At 44.5% G+C, this 25067-nt stretch overlaps 2 protein-coding genes across 2 annotated transcripts in view; both read left to right on the plus strand.

Annotated features, from left to right (window-relative positions):
* The window catches only part of LOC140453127 (uncharacterized), a 91804-nt gene extending 88959 nt beyond the window's left edge, over positions 1–2845 (plus strand). The window contains exon 17 of the mRNA XM_072547537.1: positions 49–2845. Coding sequence (XP_072403638.1) covers positions 49–97 — 49 coding nt within the window. The 3' untranslated portion in view covers positions 98–2845. The remainder of the gene's footprint in view (positions 1–48) is intronic.
* A 2596-nt stretch (positions 2846–5441) lies between these two features.
* The window catches only part of LOC140496215 (uncharacterized), an 87370-nt gene continuing 67744 nt past the window's right edge, over positions 5442–25067 (plus strand). Inside the window, exons 1-3 of the mRNA XM_072595714.1 lie at positions 5442–5505; positions 19946–20395; positions 21377–21521. Of these exons, the coding sequence (XP_072451815.1) occupies positions 5442–5505; positions 19946–20395; positions 21377–21521 (659 nt within the window). The remainder of the gene's footprint in view (positions 5506–19945; positions 20396–21376; positions 21522–25067) is intronic.

The following is a 25067-nucleotide window of genomic DNA, read 5'->3' on the forward strand; positions in this document are numbered from 1 at the left end:
GTCAGTGGTTTGCTTCCTTTGAATATTTATATTCTCTTTCTTCAACAGCAGGATGATGTGGCCTTCAGGAAAACCTACAGGACGTTCCCGGTTCTAAGCAATTTGAACAAAATGATCCTGGCTTTTTCCTCTCGAGTGCCATTACATTCTGTGGCTGGAATACTTTTCAAATAGCTGAAGAATTTCCAAAATTTTCTGCTCATGAAGAGACACAAACATAACCTTGTAACCAGAGCTGGTAATTTCTATGTCATTCTACATCATGAATGCTTGGAACAAACCTCCAGAATATCTTCCAGTAACAGGTTTGCCTCTGAAGCCAGTCTTCCTTTGTTAAATTGTTTATCACTGTCAATGGATTCCAATCTCAACTTAATGACTGCTCAGCTTGGAGTGTGGGTGAAGAAAGAAGAGGAAATAAATCATTCCTCGATCTTAGTGTTACACTACACCAAACTGTTGAGAAAAATGGTGAGAGCTAGTTCTCAGTCTTGAACCAGGAGTGCACACTCCTTCCTAGTCACTGTCTCGGTGTTCTGCCTTCAGGATGTATGTCTGTCCAGCTCAAACAGCATTGCTGAAACCCAAGAAGCAAACTGCTGTGATTCTGGAATGAGCAGCTGACAGGCCTCATGGCTTTCCATAATGAGATCAGGATAACGGGAAACATGGGTGGGTGCATGTCATTCATGGTGGGGCATGGTGCCTCAGTGGTTAGCACTGCTGCCTGTCAATACAGAGACCCAGGTTCAATTCTAGCATTGGGCCACTGTCTGTGTGCAGTTTGCCCATTCTCCCCTTGTCTGTGTGGGTTTCTTCTGGGTGCTCTGGTTTTCTCCCACAATCCAAACGATGTGAAGGTCAGGTGAATTGGCCATGCTAAGTTGGCAAGTCAGGGGTGAATGGGTCTGGGTCAGTGTGGGCTTGCTGGGCTGAAGAGCCTGTTTCCATATTGTAGGGAATCTAATCAAATCAAACCACTGAAACCCAGTGCTATCCCTGTCTGTCATACCTTGCTAAGGTATTTTACAAAGTTAGGAATAAAGCACATGGCAAGAAGGCAGAATGTAAAGTTTCAGGCTGAATACATTCAACACATCCTCCTTCCAAACATCAACCTGTTCAAACATATCAGTCTGTTTCACACTGTCCTCACAAACGACAAGGTCCCTCTCAGTCGTGAATACTGAAGCAAATTATTCATTAAGGACCTTCACTACCGCCTCCGACTCGAGGCACAAGTTCCCTCCACTATCCCTGACTGGCCCGACCCTCACTCTGGCCATTCTCTTGTTCCTCACATCAGTGATAAAAACCTTAGGATTTTCCTTAATCCCACCCACTTAACCAATTTTATGCCCCCTTCTCGCTGTCCTAAGTCCGTTCTTCAATTCCTTCCTGGCCACATTGCAAGCCTCGAGAGTCCTCAACCTTGCCTCCTCAAACTTAAGTAAGCTTCCTTCTTCCTCTTGACTAGATGTTTCACATCCCTTCTTACCCAAGGTTCCTTCACCCGACCATCCCTTCCTTGCCTCAGTGGGACAAACCTATCCAGCACTATCAGCAACTGCTCCCTAAACAACCTCCACATTTCTGTCGTGCATTTTCCTGAGAACATCTATTCCCAGTTTAGGTGTCCCAGTACCTGTCTAATAGCACTGTAAGTCTCCTTAAACCAACTGGATACTTTCCCATACCGTCTGCTGCTATCCTTCTCCATGACTATTGTAAAGGTCAGGGAGTTGTTGATCACTATCACTAAAATGCTCTCCCACCGAGAGATCTGACACCTGGCCTGGTCTGTTACCAAGCACCAAATCCAATATGGCCTTCCCTCTAGTTGGCCTACCTACATATTGAGTCAGGAATCCTTCCTGGACACACCTGACAAAAACTGTTCCATCCAAACTATTTGAACTGAGGAGGTTCCAATCAATATTAGAGAAGTTAAAGTCACCCATGACAACAACCTGTTACTTCTGCGCCATTCCAAATTCTGCCTTCCAATCTACTCCTCCATGTCTCTGTTGCTATTGAGGAGGTCTGCCAAACTAGATTAAACCCACCCAAAGAGCTCTCGCAAACCTCCTGCCCAATACATCGATGCTGCTCCAGTTCAGGTGCAACCTGTCCTTCTTGTACAGGTCACCTTCCCCAGAAGGTATCCCAATGATCCATATCTCTGAAGGCCTCCCTCCTCCACCAGCTCTGCAGCCATGTGATCATCTACACTCGCTCTCTGTTTCTAGCCTCACTCGCCCTTGGCACTGGTAGCAATCCTGAGATTCCTACCCTGCTCATCCTGCCTTTTTAGCTTCCAAACTAATTCCCTGTATTCACTTTTCAGGTCCTCATCGCTTTTCCTAGCTATGTCATTGGTACCGATGTGTACCACAACATCTGGCTTCTTACCCTCCCCCTTAGGGATCCTGTAGACTCGATCCAAGACATCCCTCACCTTGGCATCGGGGAGATAACATACCATCCGGGAGTCTCGTCTGCAACCACTGAATCTCCTGTCTATTCCTCTCACCATTGAATCTCCTCTCACTATTGCTCTCCTATTTCCCCCCTTCCCTTCTGAGCCACTGAGCCAGGCTCAGTGACAGAGACCTGGCCATTGAGGCTTTCCCCTGATAGGTCACTGCTCCCAACAGTATCCAAAATGGTATAGTTATTGATGAGGGGGGTGGCCACAGGAGGGTCCCTGCACTGTCTGGATAATTCCTTTCCCTCTCCTCATGGTCACCATTCTAACAGTGTTTGTCATTACACACTATAATTATTTCTGATTTGGAGATGCCGGTGTTGGACTGGGGTGTACAAAGTTAAAAATCACACAACACCAGGTTATAGTCCAACAGGTTTAATTGGGAGCACACTAGCTTTCGGAGCGTCGCTCCTTCATCACAATCACCTGATGAAGGAGCGACGCTCCGAAAGCTAGTGTGCTCCCAATTAAACCTGTTGGACTATAACCTGGTGTTGTGTGATTTTTAACTTTATAAGTATTTCAAATTTGCTGAGGTGCTTCTCTATTTATTAAAAGTAATTTTCTATCGAAAAAATGATTTCCAAGAAAAATTGACATGATTTATGAAATCATTAGCAAGCTTGTTTCACGTTTGTTGGAGAAATTATATTTTGACGTTTTAATCATTGGAAGACATATCCTATTGGAGTTGAGTGTGAGACTTGCTGGATGTCGAGACACTGAAATAATCTGAATATCTGGTGTATCAAACAAATGTACAAGTTGTGACTGATTATTGCAGGCTGGTGAGAATTTGCTCGGACAGAGTCCACATACTATTGTGTTTAATGCTTTACTTGCCAATAATAAAACAAAATGAAATAGCTGTTCTCACATTGTTATATCTGATTATTTAAAAATACTCTCAAAAGCGATGATGACCAAACTGGTGCCAAACCAGCAAAAGGATACACTAATTAGGAGGAGGTGGCCATTTGGCCCATTGACCCCACTCCGTCATTGAATACAATCCTGGGGCTGACCTGATTGTGGCCTTGGCTTCACTTTCCGACCTGGAGCCTTCGACAGAGACTTCTTTGGTCTAAAAGCAATCCCACCCAACCTTCAATATATTCAATGACCCAGCCTCCACCACGATCCAGGCAGATAAATTCCAAAGATTAAGGATTCTCCAAAAGGGAAAATTCTTCTTCATCTCCACATGAAATGGGAGGCCCCTTTTATTAGTGATCCCCATCGCTGTGGATTACCCTACAAGGGAAAACAATCCTCTCAGTCCCCCTCAGAACCTTATCAGTTTCAATAAGATCCCCCTCATTCCTCCAAATTCCAATGAGCATATGCCCCCAACCTGTTCAAAGTTTCCTCATAATAAAATCCTTTCATCCCAAGGATCAGCTTGGTGAACATTCTTCAAATTGTTTCCAATGCTATTCTCTCCCTCCTGAAGGAAGGAGACCAAAACTCTACACAGTTCTCATGGTGTTGTCTCATCAATCCCCATCAATAATCTAGCAGGTCAAAGGTTTCCCACTAACAAAACCAAGCTTGGACTCTGCCTGATTGTATTGTAATCTTCTAAATGCCTTGTGACCACCTTCTTTCCCATCCCTCATTCTCAAGCTTCACCCTGGAATGCTCACTGTCGCTACTCTTACTATTTGTTGAAGTTTTTATTATCTTTTACTATTTCTTGCTAGTTCCCTTGCAATGCCCCAATTTCTTCCTCAAAATGTTTCATCATCCTTTCCTGATCTCCAAAAGTTTTCCAATCTGCTTTGCTTTTCAAATTAAAAATCCAACAGAATTCACTTCATCTTGGTGTGACCTCAGCAATGGCAAAAGCGACGGGACAAAATGGAGAGGCATCAGAATCTCAACACTGATTGTAATTTTTCACTTCAACCTTAAATCCTTCAGCATCTCGCTATTGAGAGGTAACTATCTCATTTTGATGCATTTGCATCTTATTAATAATCCAACTCACCTCATTTATATGACACTGACAATTCTCCTCCCCTTCTCTGAGAAACGAGACAGCACAAGTTTCCAACGTGTAACCCTGAAGACTGCACCTCACTGATTGCTTGTCCCAGCCATCAGCCATCTCTGCCTTCAGCATAGTATCCCTGCATACTCCATGGCCATCACCCTCCTTGACCCTTCATCCATAATCAGTCAAGGGACCGGTCTGATTCCAATCCAGGATGTGGAACATGGTCAGTCCAGAGATCCATTACCTTACAGTCCATGGACTGGATCACGATCAATCCCAAAGGCCTAGGGCAGCCAGTCCCCAGGTTACAGGGAAACCAGTCAGGGTGTAGTGGAGACATCAGTCGGGGCTGCGCTAGGTTCAGTCACGGCTGTCCCTCCAAGTCAGACCTAAGGGGTGGCCCACTGTCAGTCCTCAGCTCAGTCCTTGTTGGAGTTCAGACAAATGAGGGAGGATCTCATAGAGACTTAGAGACTTCCACAGGACTGGACAGGGTAGATGCAGGGAGGATGTACCTGATGGTGGGTGTGTCCAGAACCAGGGGTCACAGTCTGAGGATTCAGGGTAGACCATTTAGGACGGAGATCAGGAGCCATTTCATCACCCAAAGAGTGGTGAGCCTGTGGAACTCATTACCACAGGAAGGTGCTGGTGACAAACCATTGAATGTATTCAGGAAGCAGCTCGAGATAGCACTTGGGGTGAATGGGATCAAAGGTTATGGGGAGAAAGCAGGATTAGGCTATTGAGTTGGATGGTCAGCCATGATCATGATGAATGGTCAAGCAGGCTTGAAGGGCCGAATGGCCTCCTCCTGCTCCTATCTTCTGTGTTTCTGTATTTTGCTCAGTATCATTCAGGGGCATATGGGTGAAGGATCATGGTAACCTGGGGAAAGTGAGCTACTCATGCCTAGGGGTGGATTTCATTGCATCGAGTCACTCGGGGGATATGAATCGACAGGGGGACGTTCTAGAGAAGAAAGATGAAATCAGAGGGGGACTGGCTCTCCCAGGTAACGATCATGCAAAGCCATCAAGGACATTGGAATTTATAAATTTATTGCCCATCGGACTAAAGTGAGCACATTAATTGTAACATGAAGGTGCTCAAAGAATCAGGGGGACACTGTAAGGTCATAGGGGACACAGGGTCAGCAACATAAAAGGGAACATGAAGGATGGAGGGAAAATATTCTCACACAGAAGCAGCCTGTACGTCTCTCACAAGAACATGAAATTGGAACTTTATCACAAAAGCTCAAATATCAATTACACAACAGCAGCAAAACTGGCTGAGACCAGATGAAAAGTGGGTGGAGCAAGATATTCCTCTTCTGGGGTGGGTGGAGTGGTTAAGAATCAATTAGCCCTGATGTTAATGTGAGGGAAGCACAGCCCAATGAAGCTGGGTCAGTGTGTGCGACATACAGGCTTCCCTCTTCCCACATGAGCCACCAGGTTCTTCTCCAGCTAATTCCAGAATGTTTTCCCTGCAGGGAGTGAGGAACTGAAATCCACCAGATTATGGAAAGATGTCGAGGCAATAAGGTAGTGGCGATGGGAGATTTTAATTTTCCCAACATTGACTGGGATACACTTAGCGTCAGAGGCCTGGATGGGATAGAATTTGTAAGAAGTGTCCAGGAGAGTTTTCTAGAGCAATATATCAATAGTCCGACGACGGAAGGGGCCATATTGTACCTGATATTGTGGTATGAGCCAGGCCAGGTGGTAGAAGTTGCGGTGGGGGATTTCTTTGGGAACAGTGACTGTAATTCTCTAAGTTTTAGAATACTCGTAGACAAGGATGAGAGTGGTCCTAAGGGAAGAGTATTAAACTGGGCTAAGGCCAATTATATCAAAATTAGGCAGGAGTTGGGAAATGTGGATTAGACACAACTATTTGAAGGGAAGTCCACATTTGAGATGTGGGAGGCTTTCAAAGATAGGTTAAAGATAGTGCAGGATAGGCATGTCCCATTGAAGGTAAAGGATAGGGAAGGGCAAGATTCGGGAATCATGGATGACAGGAGAAATCGTACGATTAGCCAAGAGGAAAAGGGAAGCATATATAAGGTCCAGGCAGCTAAGAACAGAGTGGGCCCTGAAGGAATATCAGAAGAGTAGGACCAGTCTTAAACGAGAAATCAAGTGGGCTAAAAGGGGTCATGAAATAGCTTGAGTGAGCAGAATTCAGGAGAATCCCAAAGCATTTTATTCTTATATAAGGAGCAAGTGGGTAACTAGAGAAAGGATTGGTCCACTAAAGGATAATGAAAGAAGGCTGTGTGTCGAACCTGAGAAAATGGGTGAGATTCTGAATGATTACTTTGCATCAGTGTCCACGGAGGAGAGGAACATGATGAATGTTGAGATTAGAGATTAGTCTGGATCATGTGAACATAAATAGGGAAGATCTGTTAAGTATGCTAGAGATTATTAAGGTGGACAAATCCCCAGGACAGGATGGGAACTATCCCAGGTTGGTGAGGGAGGCGAGAGAGGAAATAGATGTGGCCCTGACAGATATCTTTGTGGCATCCTTAAACACAGGTGAGGTGTCAGAGGACTGGAAGTTTGTTCATGTTGTACCCCTGTACAAAAAGGTTAGTAGGGATATTCCAGGTAACTATAGACCAGTAAGCCTGATGTCAGTGGTGGGAAATTTGCTGGAGAGGGCACTGAGGGATAGGATCTACTTATATTAAGAAAGGAATGGGCTCATCAGTGATAGGCAACATGGTTTTGTGCGGGGGATATCGTGCCTTAACAACTTAATAGAGTTCTTTGAGGAAATGACCAAATTGATTGACGAAGGAAGGGCTTTTGATGTCATATACATGGACTTTAGTAAGGCTTTTGATAAGGTTCCCCATGGTAAACTAATGGAGAAAGTGAAGTCACATGGTGTGCAGGGTGTTCTAGCTCGGTGGATAAGGAACTGGTTGAGCAACAGGACACAGAGTGTAGTAGTTGAAGGGAGTTTCTCGAAATGGAGAAAAGGTGACCAGTGGTGCCCCACACGGGTCAGTGCTGGGGCCACTGTTGTTTGTGATATACATAAATTATCTGGAAGAGGGCACTGTTGGTATGATCAGCAAGTTTATAGATGACTCAAAGATTGGGGGAGTAGCAGAAAGCATAAGGGACTGTCAGAGAATACAGGAGGTTATAGATAGACTGGAGAGTTGTGTGGAGAAGTGGCAGATGGAGTTCAATCCAGACAACTGTGAGGTGATGCACTTCAGCAAGTCTAATTCTAGAGTGAATTATACAGTGAACGGAAGAGCCTTGGGAAAAGTTGATGTGCAGAGAGATCTGGGAGTGCAGGTCCATTGTACCCTGAAGGTAGCTGCACAGGTGGATAGAGTGGTCAAGAAGGCATATGTTGTGCTTACCTTCATTGGATGGGGTATTGAGTATAAGAGCTGGCAGATCATGTTAAAATTGTACAAGACATTGGTTCAGCTGCATTTAGAATACAGTGTACAGTTGTGTTCGCCACATTACCAAAAGGATGTGGAAGATTTAGAGAGGGTTCAGAGAAGTTTTACGAGGATGTTGCCTGGTATGGAAGGTGTTAGCTATGAAGAGAGGTTGAGTAGGTTAGGTTTGTTTTCATTAGAAAAAAGGAGATTGAGGGGGAACCTGATTGAAGTCTTCAAAATAATGAAGGGTATCGACAGGGTGGATAGCGATAAGCTTTTTCCCAGGGTGAAGGATCCAATAACGAGAAGTCACGCTTTCAAGGTGAGAGGTGAAAAGTTAAAGGGGATTACACGCGGCAAGTACTTTACGCAGAGGGTGGTGGGTGCCTGGAATGCATTGCCAGCAGGGGTGGTAGAGGCAGGCCCGGTAGATTCATTGAAATTGCGTCTGGACAGATGCATGAGGAGGTGGGGAGCAGAGGGATACAGACGCTTAGGAATTGGGCGACAGGTTTAGACAGTAGATGTGGCTTCAGGCTTGGGGGGCTGAAGGGCCTGTTCCTGGGCTGTAAATTTTCTTCGTTCTTTGTTCTTTGTTCACTCCCCTCCACCTTGAGCCTCTCAATCAGGTTATTGGCCAATTTGTCCTGCAATGAGAGAAAAGGAGGAACTGAGCATGTGCAGGGGAATGAAGTGTCAATAGCAGTGATGCAGGGTCACCAGTGAGTAGTAACTACATAATTACTGAAAAGGACAGCGATAGAACAGGAGTTAGAAGAATTCGCAATTGGAGGTGGAAGGTCAGCTGCGCAATGACTTTGCGAAAGTGTGGTGGAAACAGGTTCTTGAAGGTACATCAGTGTCAGTGTGCTGCAAGATATTCAAGTGGGAGATGCGAGGGTTTTAGAGTAAATATGTTCCCACAAAGAAAACAGGGGGCAATAGCCAAATCTCAAGACCCACTCTCCCCAAGATATCAAGGAGCTTATGGGGATAACATAAGGCAGAAAGGAAAGTTTCTATCCAATACCGAGGGGTGTTGTGGGAGAGCGGCAGTGCCCCTTCCTCAGGGCCAGAATGATCTGGGTACATGTCCCACCTGCCCCAAAGGTGTGTCACATCACACCTAACCAGTATCTGACTGAAGTAAATAATTCTGTCTGATGCTGAGAACTCACCCTGTAGAAAATTAAGAGGGGTAGGAGAGTGAAAAGAGAAATCAAAAAGGATATTAGGAAAGCAAACTGAAGTGTGTTCCAGATGGCCTCCTTCTTTAGAGACCACAATTTCCCTTCCCACGTGGTTGAAGATGCCCTCCAATGCTTCTCATTCACATCCCACACCTCTGCCCTCAAACCTCACCCCTCCAACCGTAACAAGGACAGAACACCCCTGGTGCTCACCTTCCACCCTACCAACCTTCGCATAAACCACATCATCCGCCGACATTTCCACCATCTCCAAACAGACCCCAGCACCAGGGATATATTTCCCTCCCCACCCCTGTCCGCCTTCCACAAAGACCATTCCCTGTGTGAATACCTGGTCAGGTCTATGCCCCCCAACAACCCACCCTCCCGTCCTGGCACCTTCCCCTGCCACTGCAGGAATTGCAAAACCTGCGCCCACACCTCCTCCCTCACATCTATCCAAGGCCCCAAAGGAGCCTTCCACATCCATCAAAGTTTTACCTGCATATCCACCAAAGTCAGTTATTGCATTTGTTGCTCCCGATGCGGTCTGATCTACATTGGGGAGACTGGACACCTCCTAGCAGAGTGCTTTAGGGAACATCTCTGGGACATCCACACCAATCAACCACACCGCACTGTGGCCCAACATTTCAACTCCCCTTCCCACTCTGCCAAGGACATGGAGGTCCTGGGCATCCTCCACCGCCACTCCCTCACCATCCGACGCCTGTAAGAAGAATGCCTCATCTTCCGTCTTGGAACACTTCAACCCCAGGGCATCAATGTGGATTTCACCAGTTTCCTCATTTCCCCTTCCCCCACCTCACCCCAGCTCCAACTTTCCAGCTTAGCACCGCCCTCATGACCTGTCCTACCTGCCAATCTTCCTTCCCACCTATCCACCCCACCCTCCTCTCTGACATATCACCTTCATCCCCACCCCCATTCACCCATTGTACTCTATGCTACCTTCCCCCACCCTCCTCCCTGACCTATCACCTCCATCCCCACCCCCATTCACCTATTGTACTCTATACTACTTTCTCCCCAGCCCCATCCCCCTCTCATTTATCTCTCCACTCTGCAGGCACCCTGCTTCTATTCCTGATGAAGGGCTTTTGCCCGAAACGTTGATTTTCCTGCTCCTCGGATGCTGCCTGACCTGCTGTGCTTTTCCAGCACCACTCTTATCTCGCCTCAATTTTTATATCCATCCAGTATTTGCTGTACCCACCAGCCTTACGCTTTGCACTAACAGGAACATACTGTCTCTGAACATCCATTATCTCATTTTCGAAGGCCTCCCCATCTCTAACCATCACCTCCCCATCTCAACCCCGTGAATTGCCTCACCCAATCAACCTTTGAAAGTTCCTACCTAATATCATCAAAATTGGGCTCACTCCAATATTGAACATTAATTTTTGGATCAGGTCTGTCCTTTTCTAAACTATTTTAAAACCAATAAAATTATGATCCAATAAGAAAGCCAAAAGAAATCCTGATGCTGGAAATCAGAAACAAAAACAGAAATTGCTGGAAAACGTCAACAGGTCTGGGAGCATCTTTGGAGAGAAATCAGAATTGACATTTTGGGTTTAGTGACCGTTCCTCAGAACTGATGGTAGCTGGGAGAAAGTTGGCTTTTATACAGAAGATGGGTTTGGGGAGGGGTTGAGGGGTAAGCGACAGGTGGAGATAGAGCCCAAAGTGAGAGATGGACAGTCAGACAGACAAAGGAGTAGATAATGGTCAGCTTAGGAAACCCAACCCCAAACCAACCCCCACACACTAGGTCTTGTTATCACATGGTCTGCTATTACACACAGCCCATTGTAAGACACTAATTGTCCCCAGTGTCAGTGATTCATTCTCCGAGACTGACCGTCTGTATTTGAATTGGGTGCATTGTCAAATCTTAGTCCTTGCAGAATCCCTTGCTCAGCAAAAGGAACTCGAGCTGCTGAGATACTTGTTGTGGTTCTCAAGCTGTTGACTTTCTGAATATAAAAGGGACCTTTCAGGAGCCTGTGCCTGTGAGACTCCTCTCTGGATATGGGAATAAATCAGCTCCCACAGTTTCTCATGGTCTCGGTGGTATTTCAACAGCTACCATCTGCTCAATTTGCTGGATATTTCTGTGTTTCTTATCTAAACAGCTCCTTATAGAGTGACAGATGGTTTCTGTTGTAGTAAGACAGGCTTATCCTACTTGAGATTCAATAAGAGTGTACCAGAAGGATCTAACATTTATCCGGAAGCCAGATTTCCAGCAGGTGTTCCCTCGACTGGGGAATCACTCTCTGGTCCCGAGGACAGCGTGGAAGAGAAACCTGAACCTGTGCTCTTCAAAGTTCCCAGAAACATCCTTGAACTTTGACAGTGGGGCTCAGTTGGCTGGAGAGCTGGTTTACAGTGCAGAGTGATGCCAACATTGTGGGTTCAATTCCTGCATGAATTGAGGTTCCCATAAAGGGCTCTTCTTCTCAACCTCTCCCATCCCCTGTGCAGGGTGACCCTCAGGTTAAACCAGGACCAGTTGATCCTCTCTCTGTAATGGACCACTCAGCCTGTGGTGACATTACCTTGAACTCATTGAATATTCACATCCTCTCCCAAATCTTTGCTGAATTTGACACATTCGAGTCTGAGTCCCAGTCAAGGAAGGAGCAGCTGAGTCACTTTCCCACTGCCCACCTCACAGTCTTTAATCTTCTCATGGATGGGACACAAACAAATCAGAAGAGTCAGACTTTGTGTTTATGATGGAGGTGGAGGATGGACACAGGTATCTCATCCCATCCAATGTTGGTCATTATTATATTTCCCTCGATCCTTGGCCTCTTCCTTTCTCACCTTCAGGATTATTTCCAGTCCATCCCTGACCCTGCTCAGTGAATTGGAGTGACTTTACACAGCTGTATTTCCTCATCTGTGTCCTCTTCTCCCCCAACAATCGATTTCTCCACTCACTCCAAATTACTGCCTTCCCTCCTCCCTCAAAGTATCCTGTGATACACTTTGGGATGTTTCATTCGTAAAGGTGCTATATAAATACATGTTGTTGTTGTAGTGTTGCCAGCTCCCCATGCTGTTGCCCATGCACTGTCCCAGGTTGGACATTCTCTTGTTGCTGTTCCTGTTGTCAGCAGCAGCAAAGCATCCGATCTCTGCCTTGGACAGTACGCAATATGGAGCAAACAGATGGAAAAAAACTTGTCTCATTGATTGTAGCTCAGGGGGACCACTCTCTCAGTCAGAGTCATACTTTGTGCCCTGGGAATTAAAGATAATCAGAGGGCTGTTTGTTGAAATATCCTTTTCATGAAGATTTATATCCACATTGTATTTGGATAAACTGCTCATTATTTCTGTGTCCGATGCTTTCCTCCCCCACACAGGACATTCACTGACTGGAATCCCCTCTGAGACTGCCCCAACATTGAAGCTTGGCCCAAGTGTAACTGACTGCATGAGTTCCCTCAGTGATTGATAACATCAGAAGATGGTGCTGCCTTTGACATATTCGGATTCACCTCTTACTTGGCTCAACATTCCCTTATTGTTTTTTGAACCATCAATGGATACCATTTCCTGCAGGCCTGTGTCCAGCTCAATGTTAGGGGTGGCACGGTGGCTCAGTGGTTAGCACTGCTCCCTCATACCACCAGGGACCCAGGTTTGATTCCAGCCTCAGGTGCCAGTCGGTGTGGTATTTGCCCATTCTCCCTGTACCTGTGTGGGTTTCCTCATACAATCCAAAGGAGTTCAGGTTGGGTGAGTTGGCCATGCTAAATTCCCCATAGTGTTCAGGGATGTGTTAGTTTGGGGTAAATGTAGGGGAATGGATTTGAGTGGGATACTCTTTGGAGGCCAGTGTGGACCTGTTGGGCTGAAGGGCCTGTTTCCACACAGAAGGGATTCTATGAATGTATTTCCAAGTTTATGAGACTGGTGCACACAGAGCTCAGCTCCGATTGTTCCAGGAAATCAATAAAGCTGGTTATCAATGCAAAAGTACCTGCACAGGCAAATTTCTAGCACATATAGAATTCCTACATTGTGTGTCAGTTTCTCAATGTCCAGGACCCGCAGGCCACAGGGAAGGAGCTGGTATTACTTTATTTATGCTTTTAATCGGAATATTTTTACTATTTAAGTCCAGGTTGACAAAGTCGAATGTGAAATGTAAACCTACTTGTTTTAATATATTGTCATTAATCGAGTCTTCCTGAATGAAACTGACCAACACTACATGTTGTGTGAGGAATGTTCAGGGCAATTGTATATTTTTCTGTTTTTTGCAAATTTCGGAACATAAATGTATTGATCCAATCGAGGTTTTATAATGGAAGGAGGAGAACATTCTGTGTGAAGTATTTTGTGACCCTCTGTCTGTTCACTGTTTCATGGAGAGTTGAACAAACTGTTCCTGAATTTCTTGGTCTGTTATTGTCCCTCACGGTTCCTTCCAACACTGACCCTGCCAGGGTTAGTGGGACCTACAGGAGGGTATCACATTGGTGAGGGTGGGATTGGTGCACAACTTTGGGTGTAACTCTGGAACCTGCCGTCCCTGTTTTCAGAAGCTCCTACACTGCCCTGTGTAAGATTTGGAATGAGGACTGTATGAACACAGTAATACTCCTTCTATTCTCTGTGGATGTTAATATGACTCACTCACACAGACATCCAGTCTGTACAAAGGCTGGGTCTTGGTTCCAGATCAGGATGACTTTCTGAAGAACAGAAATTCCTATTTCCTGTCCATCATAAGTTCTGAGTCACTGTGTGAACTTTCCAAGACAGTGAGAAAGCAGTATCATTGGGATTAGAATTGCAGGGTCACAGTTTTGTTTAGTGGACAGCTGACTAGACTGATATTTGTGTCTCACAATGATGAGGGTCCTGAGTACACCCCAATGTGAGTGATTTAGGCCAGAGGGCAGTGGATGCTTCTTCCACAGATTTAGAGGCTGTGGTGTAAACATGAAGTGAATGCAGTCTAATTGTCCGTGTTGCTGAGGTCTCACATGGATTCACCATTACACTTTGACCTCTCCATTGAATACTATGTTGTCAGAGGGATCTATCTGGCCCACTGCCCAAATTCAGACAAACATCATTCAGGCGATTTTTCTCTTGACCATGCAGTGCTGCTCATGGAGCTGCTGGTTTTACACACTGTACTTTAACCCCAGTATCCCCAAGAAGATATTGGTGTAAGGGGAACATGTCAGTAATTCTGGTGTCATCTGTGAGGTGGTCAGTGCAATTTTAACATTGAATGTATGTGTAAAGCCCACCCTCCATATTTGGCAATTAGCTCCTGACTTGCAGCGGCTGTAGATTTTGTTTTCATTTTGCTGCTTATGCAGATTATTCCTGATGTTTATCATTTGTTTAATCAACAAGTTATTTCCATGACCTACTTAGCCTATTTGATGTGTATTTTAATTGAGGTGTGGTAGAGACAGGGGCTGTAGAATTCCACTCCAGCCCATTCTTGTCAGGGCAGATGTGTGGACATGTTATGGGTGAGCTGGAAATATACAGCAGATTCTGATGTGAAAACAGCCTCTTTGGCTGATTTGGTGCATATCCTGCCAACGTGGAGACCATGGGTCCAGTCAATGCCCTCTCCTAATCACTCCGAGCTGGTGGACAATGAGCCAACACCCAACAAGGTCATTTAAACAGACAGCCATCCAATGGCCACTCAGCACTCAGGTACTTTGAGTTTTGTTGTTGCAAAGTTTGTGGATGGCCTGTAGTAACCTTTAAACGTGAAGGTCGAGCTGAACGATGGGTGATCCAAACACTTTACCGGCCCCCTGTTGATTGTGCAGTCTGATTCAGTGCTGGGCTGCACACTGACATTATTGAAGTGAGGAGACAGTGTGTAGTTTGCATGCTGCCTGTCTCAATGAGAACAAATGTGGACTCATCATAAATTGTAATTCCTGTTTTCTAACATGGAAGTTTCCTCACTGGAAGTTTTCATCCACAGTCAGTTATTTAGTTAAAGCCGTATTCTGTGTTCATCCTGACAGATTCGTACCTGAGGGACATTAACAATATCTCCCTGGAAAGACCATTTCCCATTGAGCTGTTTGGGTTTCTCTCGCCTTTCCACATTTGAAACAGGGATCAATCTTCATATTATTAATATACTCCTTTTGAATATTGTTTAATGAATGAATGTATATGTTTTTGGTGACAAGATGCGAACTCAAAAATCCAAGAAAGATGAGACCAGTGTATTAGAAAACCATCACTTTAGACTTTTAAACAGTTACATTCTTATGTCTGACCATTCTGTGCTGTATTGAGTAGTTATTTTCATATTGTTCAGACCATTGAAATTGGTTTGTTCAGTATCATTCTGAAACCCCTTACTAAATGCTCTGTCCTAGTTCAGTTCTTCCATTTCACACCTTGTTATCTATTTTTCATTCCTTCACAGAATGCTTGTGATGTCGACAGCATTGACATTAGTGGTATTAACAGTAACTGGTGTCACAATGAGGAAGCTGGTCTTGCTGGGTTAAACTTTCACCAATATCCCATCCCCACTCCTTAACTAAAAACCCTCAGCATTAACCCCAACTCCCAAACCCCATCCCCAAAACCCAATTTACATCAGTCATCCTGATTTCCAACTTGAACACCTAATCTGAACTAATAACCTCTGACCCTATCCCCAATTTATCACTTGAACCACTTCAAATCTTCCCCCAAACCTATAAACCATACGTTGCCAGTAGTAGGTCTATCGGTTATGGTCTGAATAATCATGTGTGTTTTCAATTGATTATTCATCTATTTGGAGGAGAAAGTGAGGACTGCAGATGCTGGAGATCAGAGCTGAAAATGTGTTGCTGGAAAAGCACAGCAGGTCAGGCAGCATCCAAGGAACAGGAGAATCGACGTTTCGGGCATGAGCCCTTCTTCAGGAAAGGCTCCTGCTGTGCTTTTCCAGCAACACATTTTCAGTGCTATTCATCCATTTGCCCAGTAATTGTGGCTGGTCTGATTCCTGCCTTAAATATTCTGCAGTGGTGTAATTTGATTCACTCTTTTTCATAATGTATGGTCCTGAATGATTAAAAACATGAGGAGAATGAAGGTTGGGGTCTCTGGTCTCCTCAGACCCTGAACTAACAAGGACAGATGAGCTGCCCTCAGCCTCTATCAGTCCCTGTTTCACTTGGTCACTCACAGCTGAGTCCCAGCAGCCTGACAACTCCAGCTGAGGTTTTCACTCCAACAAAATCTCAATAATTTCCCCCAAAATTCACCGATCACGGTGATTTCAAATGGGAGCTACATCCTGCCAATTGGTGTCACTGGGTGTTGGTACAATGACAGGTCATCATTTAACTCCATGTAATTTTGTATGTTTTGGATGTAACCACCATTTGTGTGATCCTCACCTTGTGCTCTCATATTCACAATGTTGATTTTCCAGAGGAGGAACCCAGTGGAAGATGCCTCTCAAAACCAGCTCCTTTCACAGACTGATCAACTCTCAATGCCTTCTGTTCTGTTTCTTCAGCTTTCACATTGGGAAAGGTAATTCATTTCTCAGGACTTCCTTTGTTTCACTCCTTTTAAATTCCCCAGTTTATTTTCAATGCTGTATGAGGCTGGTGATCCAATGGGATGGATTGTGTATCTCAGTGTGAACATTGGTCCCAGTGTTAATGTGATTCCTGTACATTTCCCATCATTGACTGTTGAAAAGAGAGACAGAAAATTAACACGATACAAACAGAGTTCATCGAAGGTAAAGTAACAAATTAAGACAATTGTAGAGATAAAGTTATCACACAAATGCTGCTGACAGATATAGAATAGTCCAGCACAGTACAGGCCATTCGGCCCTCAATGTTGTGCCAGTCTTTTATCCTCCTCTAAGATCAGACTCACCGATTCACCCTTCCTTGTACGATCTTCCATGTGCCTTTCCAAGATTCACTTAAATGTCCCTAATGTATCTGACTCTACTACCACTGCTGGTAGTGCATTCCACATAGCAACTCCCCCACCCACACCCCACTCTCTGAGTAAAGAACCTACATCTGATATCTTCCCTAAATCTTCCACCAATTACCTTAAAATTATGTCCCTTCATGATAGACATTCTGCCATGGGAAAAACTCTCTGGCAATCCCCTCTTTCTCTGCCTCTGAACATCTTATACCCATCTATAAAGTCACCTCTCATCCTTCTTAGCTCCAATGAGAAAAACCCAACTCCTTTCTTCAGATGTCATGCCCTCCAGTCCAGGTAATGTCCTGGTAAATCTCCTCTGCACCTTCTTGAAAGCTTTCCAATAATGAGGCAACTAGAACTGAACACAACATTTCAGGGCTCTGTCGAGCTGCAGCATAACCTCGTAGCTCGAAAACTCAATCCCCCTGCTCATGAAAGCTAACAGTCCATACATCTTCTTAACAACCCTATCAACCTGGGTGGCAACTTTGAGGGATCTATGGACATGGAACCCAATATCCTTCTGTTCCTCCACACTGCCAAGAATCATGCCTTCAATCCTGTATTCAGCATTCAAATTCAACTTTCCAATGAGAACAGCTTCACACTTTCCAGGTCGAATGCCATCTGCCACTTATCAGCCCAGTCCTGCATCCTGTCAATGACCTGTTGCAACCTACAACAGCCCTCTGCACTATCAACAACTCCACCAATCTTTGTGTCATCAACAAACTTACTAAGCTATCTTTCCACTTCTTCATCTTACTCATTTATAAACATCACAAAGAACAGAGGTCCCAGAACTGTTCCCAGCAGAACACCACTGTTCACCAAGCTCCAGGTGAATGCTTTCCATCAACCATCACTCTCTGTCTTCTATGGGCCAGCCAATTCTGTATTCAGACAGACAGTTTCCCTGTATCCCATGCCTCCTTACTTTCTGTATGAGCCTACCACGGGGAATCTTATCAAATGCCTTCCTGAAATCCATGTACACCACATCCACTGCTTTAACTTCATCAACGTGTTTTGTCATATCGTCAAAGAATTCAATAAAGTTTGTGCGGCATGACCTGCCCCTCACAAACCATGCTGACTATCTCTATTCAAACTATTGAGAAACAGTACCCAGTGAAAAAGTAAATTCGAGAAACAACTGTTCACCAAGAATTCAAAGATCTCCAGATTCTGTTACTGTTGAGGATAAAAGTCACTAAACTCTGATTTCAGGTGAAGAAGTAACACCCCAAGGTGTCGAAGGCCACATCAACATTATTCTCACTGCCTCTACCACTGTCTATTTTGAACTTCCTACCTCTGTGTATGTGTGCGTCTGTTCATTTTAATCATTGGTCCTTGATTCAAGTGAGTCATAAAAGTCCTCTTTTCATTTAAGAAAGGCTTGAAAATGGGCTCTTGCATTGTGTAGTGAACTTGGTTGAAGTTGAAAGATCATCACTGTAAGCTGAACAAAATAAATAAAATGTTTTTGCAGCTGACTAATTGGAGTGAGAAAACAGGGAGCTGGTTCTGTGAGAAACAAAGCCCACTCACTTCAATAATTTCAGTCCGAGACAAGATCTGAATCAATAGTGTCATTTATTTTACACTTGCAAGTGGGTGTGTTGTCCCGTGTCTAAGAGGCAAAAGACATACACACACTAAATTCAATTCATACATAACATTTATATGATTTGATGTCTATTGTTTTACACTGCTCCCTCCCCTGCTTACATCGTCCACTTCCCTAAGACCGGCCCCCATTACCCCTGTTTACCTCTTGCCTTATCCGGCCTTGTCTGTGATAAAATGCTTATTTCTGGTCTCACAAGGCTGTTTGACCTTACCCTGTTATAGGTCATTGTTAGGCATATCCCTTCTTCATCATTATCTACCCCCTTCATCTGTGTCTTTCCCGAGGCCGTTCTGATCCCTATGACCCTTTTAATTGGGGTTTGTTCCTGTGTTTTTGTAAAAGTGGGAAGCACATGTTTATATCTACTGTTTGTACAGGCGTATCTAGCTTAACTTCATCCCCTCACAACATCTTATCTACTTGCCCATAATGTCTACCTTCTGACATAGAGTTTTAGCTAATATAAAAACAATTATATATTTCCTCCACATCGTTTCCATTCTTGTTGACTCAGCTCTTGGCTAAAACAATTACCCACTGGTGTGAGTTCACCTCCTTTGTAAAATGGAATTGCAGAAGTAACACTAATCCTACTGATATCCCACAGTTCCCTTCACACAACTCGTTATAACAAGTTCAAAAGCTGAATAAAAAATTGGAAAAGTACATTTATCCTCCTGAATCCTGAAACTTCCTCCAGTCAAAGTCCAATAAACTCTCCAGCAGCGAAGTCATTCAGTTTGGTGAAAGGCCTCCTCAGTGAGCAGGATATGACATGAGATTCTGTTCCTGACCTTCTTCCTTGGTGACGGGCCCAGGCTGAGGAAGGGAACAGACACGGCAGGAGGAGGGAATATTGTGAACTCTCTGAACATGCGATCACCTTTCAGTGCAAAATCTCAGGCAAGCTCATTTCATCAAAGTTACAGATTAAACTCAGTGTCACTTTGCTGTTCGGTACTATCTATTGCCTTTACATTGCCTGATCCCTTTTCCAGGGCTCTGTTTAGGAAGAGCTACAACTTCCTCCATCTGAGTGAAAAAAAAGTTGTTGTTGTTGCTGATGATCAATTCCTGATTATGCAGTTGGTGTGGGATTTCCCTCAATTTTCCAGCAAAGTCACAGTCTTGATTTAAAAAGCTTCTGAGAAGATTTCTCCGGTGTTGATTAATGCTTACTTTGTGATTGTATTTGCAGCAATCGTTGGTGCTGAGTTTACAGTTTGTGGATTCCTGAACAGTCACATTAATAAATTTCATCACTACATTGGCCCAGACCCATGTTCATTGAAAGTGTCTGTAAAGAAAACAGGCTTAGAAATAGAAGCTCATCTCATTGGGAATGGTTCATCTTCCTGGACACAAGATCCTGCAGCACCGACACCTGCAGCTTCATCAGAAATCTGCATCACCTGGAAAGGATCCGTTGGCCAACTCTACATAACCCGTGTTGATATTGGAAAGTCGTATCCAACTGCCATGTCCACTGGAGGGAAATGTTGTCAACATTTCACTCTCACCAATAGCAGTTCACACAAGAGTTCACCGTTGCTGAGAGACCTTATTTACATAAATCAGTCAGACTTCAGTCCAGCTCACATGGAAAATGCTTCTTATTTGGAATTTACTGGATCTGAAGGAGCAAGGGGTGAGTAGAATAATAACTGACACATTGTGAATCATAGATATGTGACTCGATGACTCTATTTATCACAGATAAAGAATAAAATAGAAACATAGGCCCAGGCTTTCTCTGTTTCTCCTACAACCACAGGAGGAGGAAAGTGTGAGTGGGGGGTGTGTGCTGCTCCCTGTCTTCAGAGATGTCCCCAGTCAATGGGGAGGGGGAGATGGGAGGCCTGGGCTATATTATGGAGCACCAGATGAGCACTAAAAACAACACCTTGATTCTGTAAATAATGTTAATTGTATGTCACAACACAATTAATTTCATGACCTGCTTAATGAAAAGGATCGGTGACTTTAAACCCAGATTGTGGAATATGCATTTCTTTAAGCTTGAGAGTATATTTCTCACAGGTAAACTACTCCCAGTATTCCAGGAATATTAGTTCCTGTCCAGCTAGATTTGCCAATGTCTGTTCTAACCAAACTCAATTGTAATCTAATAAAACTAAAAGGGTTTTGGTAAATTAGATGATTGATAATAATCACAACAGATGTAAAGTTTTCAGCAATTTATCAGGACCCATGTTTGAGAGTTTAATGTTCCCGATGCTCTGTCAGGACCACAAGTGATTTACTTTCCCAGTCCCAAGCGTCCTTTCTCCTTTCCTTGTATTGTTCCTGTTTCTGATGCGGGACCTTTCACTCAGGAGAAAGATCTGGCTGGACATCATTAAGTTACCACGTCCATTCAGTTTCCCTCTCCCCAGATGCTGCAGGCCTGCTGGGTAGTTCCAGCATTTCCTGTTAGTGTTTCACAATTTTAATTGTATTGTTCAGGACAGAGTTCAACACAAAGATGGAGATGTGTGTACACAAAGTCTTTTTAACATCAAGCTGCAATTTGCAAACACATGGACATAACATTTCAAAGTTTGAAATATTTTCCTGATATTGAAATGTTGAGATTCCCTCTTCTTTCTAACAGTATCTTTCCTATTAGAATCCCCATTGGCTGATTGCATAAATCAGAAAAACAAATTGACTGACCTCACAAGGAAAGGACAATTGAAACTAAATGATGCTCGCTATGCAATGTTACTGACCAACAGAATCCTGGGCCAATGTGATGGGAACATTTCAGTTGGGTAAGTGTGAACAACTTGAAGTTGAAAACAATGTTTAAAAGGTGATGTAGTGAAGGGGCACATTTTGGACATATTTTATCGGAAGATTAAACAGATTCACTGCCAGGTTTCGGTTCCTTCCTGCTTCAGTGATGTGTCTGTGAGGAGTGTTTGTCTAGTTTGAAGGTTTCTGATAGGTGAATAAAATCTCCTGTTAATGCAAAGCTGCTATTTTTCACCTTCAATGTTTTGCTTGTCATTAAAACTCCTGGAAGAATGTGAAATGTTAAAATGCATTGTGATGTGTACTTAGTTCAAATGTTTTAATTGAAGATCATAGACCCATAGACTTGGAGGCTCTGTGGCCTGCATTGCTTTTTAGCAGCAGAGGGAGAGGCAGGCAGCGTGCCATTGTTGGGAGCACTGAGCAGTCAAGGGGCTGGACATGTTGTTGTACAGCACTGGGCTCTGTCAATCTCACACCGAGAGCTTGTGGCAGCAGCTTATGTGGCAACAATTTGCATGGGCTTCAAGCAAATGGCTCTGTCTAAAGGTCAAAGGGACCAGTCCTTAGTGGAGTGAAGGGGACTATGTGTCAAGGAGCTCATCTAATCCCAGTCCAGGGGCTTGGCCACAGTCTCCCAGAATGTGGGGATCCCTGCAGTCCAGGGAACAGGCCAGGAACAGCCCTGAGGTAAAGTTCAAGCAGGTTGGAGATCACAGGTATATCAGCTGGGGTGCTGTGGGGACACCTGTCTTTGGGCTGGCTCTCATTCGAGGCTGGCCTGCCCAAGTTACTCTGGGGACTCGGACATGGTCCGAGCTGGAGGTTTGGGTATTAATGGTCAGGGGCTTTTCAGGGTCCTTTCCATGGACTCCTGGGGAAAGCAGGAATCTCAGGTCTGAGGATCAGGTTCATTGGATTGGGTTGATGAGGGAATGGTGGGAGTGAAAGGAGGAAATTCAAAATGGAAGGCTGGAATTTCTTGAAGCATGGAATGGGATGGAAAGCTAAGGGAGGGATGGTTTTCACAAGGTGCTACTACTTTAGCCACAACATGGAGGAGGTGTATGGCCAACGAGGACATCGCAATTCACAGAACCATGGGCTCTGAGGGTAAAGTGGGAACGTTGATGGTTATATAAAGGGGAAGGATAGAAACGGTGGAGGCTGACAGGTCACTGAAGGTGCAAGGACAGCAACAGGAAAGGGAGCATGGAGCACAGGTGAAGATCATCATTCATCTCGATAAAGACTGCTCATCACTCACAAGGACACTCAACTGAAATCGTCAGATATGAGTATTGTATCATTAACATCACGGTGAAGCAGTTTGGGAAGGGTATCCCACAGTCAGCATCATAGTGAGGCACTCTGGGAAGGGTGTCCCACAGTCAGCATCACGGTGAAGCAGTCTGGGAAGGGTGTCCCACAGTCAGCATCACAGTGAAGCAGTCTGGGAAGGGTGTCCCACAGTCAGCATCACGGTGAAGCAGTCTGGGAAGGGTGTCCCACAGTCAGCATCATCGTGAGGCACTCTGGGAAGAATCAAATAGTCATGTGGGGCAAGAAGAAGTAGTTGATTTACTGAGTACGGTTGGGTGAGCGTTTAATTTATTTTTATCACTTAACGTCTTTATTTTGGGTTTATACTTTACAAGTGCAATAGTGCTGTGGCCCAGAGAAGAAGAACCTGGAAAAAATCAGCGTTATTGATTTTACAGACAATCTGAGGGTCTAATTGAGCAGAAAGTCATGGGAGTAGATCTCAATGCTGTGGTGTGCTCCTCCTGCTCTGTGGGGAAAGTGGGACCAGAACATGTGCAGGAAGTGGCTCCAGCTGCAGCTACTGGAAGGGAGCCTGGGTTTCAGAGCTGGAGCAGAGACTGGGGACACTGTGGAGCATCTGGGAGGCTGAGGGTATCGAGGATAACACGTACAGAGAGATGGTCACATCACAGGCTTAGACTCCAAAGTGAGAAAGTGAATAGTTGATCACCGGGCCGAGTCACAGAACGATGCAGCAAGTGCAGGAATCCCCTGTGGCTGTCCCCCTACAAAACAGATAGACCCACAATGGATCCTGCTGGGGGTAATGGCCTCTCAGAGGAACGTAGTGACTCTAACATCTGTTGCACCGTGGTTGGCTCTGCTGTATTGGAGAGGAGGAACAGTTTGGAGTGGAAGGGTTAACAGCCAATGGTTGTAGACTGCACAGATATCAACATCATGGGTTAAAAAAAGGAATGGGGTCATACAAGCAGAATATTGGGATTCATTTTCAGACGTTTCGTCGCCGTACTGGGTAACATCATCAGTGAGCCTTCAGGTGAAGCTTCATCCAGAGGTTCACTGATGATGTTACCTAGTACGGCGATGAAACATCTGAAAATGAACCTTCCTGCTCAGCGAGCAATCCTCCATCCAGAACCTCAATCTGAGTTACAAATCTTCTCAAAACTCACTAGAATGTTGGGAGTTAGGAAACAAGTTACAAAGGACATTCTCAAAGGCCGTGATCTCAGGATTGATCCCAATACCATGTGCAAGTCAGAGTAGAAATAGCAGGACACATCAGTTGAATATGTGGCTGGAGAGATGGTGTGAGGGGGAGAGTGTCAGATTACTGGGGCATTGGAGAATTCTGGAGCGGTGGGACTAGTACAGTCTGGATGGTGTACACTTGTGCTGGACTGGTACTGATGTCCTGCTGGGAGTATTTCCCAGTCTGGTTGGGGAGGATTCAAACTGACATAGCAGGGGGATGGGAACCTATCCAGGGAGACAGAGAGGGAAACCAGGACAAAAACAAATGACATAACAGACAAAAAGGGAAAAGGAGGGAGAGGAACATTTGCTGGTTAAAGAGCAATTTACACAATAGTAATGAAGGATAATGGCTCCAATGAAATGGAATCTGTATGGGTGGAGCTTACAAACACCTTGGGACATAAAACGATAGTGGGAGTTGTATATACCACAACAATGTCATGATAAAGTCGGCATTAAACAGGAAATCATGGAAACAGGAAATAAAGGTACATGGTAAACAAGGGTAACTTTAATCTGCAGATGGATTGGGCAAATCAAGTCAGTACCAATGCTGTAGGAAGAGGAATTCCAGTGTGTTTACGAGATGATTTTCTGGATCAATGTGTTGATGAATGAAATAGAGAATAGGGCATCCTAGACTGAGTATTGTGGAATGAGGAAGGAATAATTGGAAGTGATAATGTCAGAGGCCCCTTGGGAAAGAGTGATCATAACATGATAGAATTCCTCACTCAGATGGAGAGTAACGGAGCTGATTCTGAGACTCAGGTCCTGAATCTAAATAAGGAAACAGTGATAGTATGAAGCATGTGCTGTCTATGATCAAATTGGGGAATGTTACCTAAAGTAATGATGGTGTATAGGCAATGGCAAACATTTACAGAACACTGAGGAACTGCAACAATTTCCATTCCTGCCTGGCAATGCAATAAAATGGTGGCCTGAATGGTGACCTGACCATGGCTCCCAAAGGAAATTATAGATATCATTAGATCCAAAGAACAGACATAAAG

Source organism: Chiloscyllium punctatum, chromosome 26 (genome assembly GCF_047496795.1).
Source record: "Chiloscyllium punctatum isolate Juve2018m chromosome 26, sChiPun1.3, whole genome shotgun sequence".
Classification (NCBI taxonomy): Eukaryota; Metazoa; Chordata; class Chondrichthyes; order Orectolobiformes; family Hemiscylliidae; genus Chiloscyllium; species Chiloscyllium punctatum.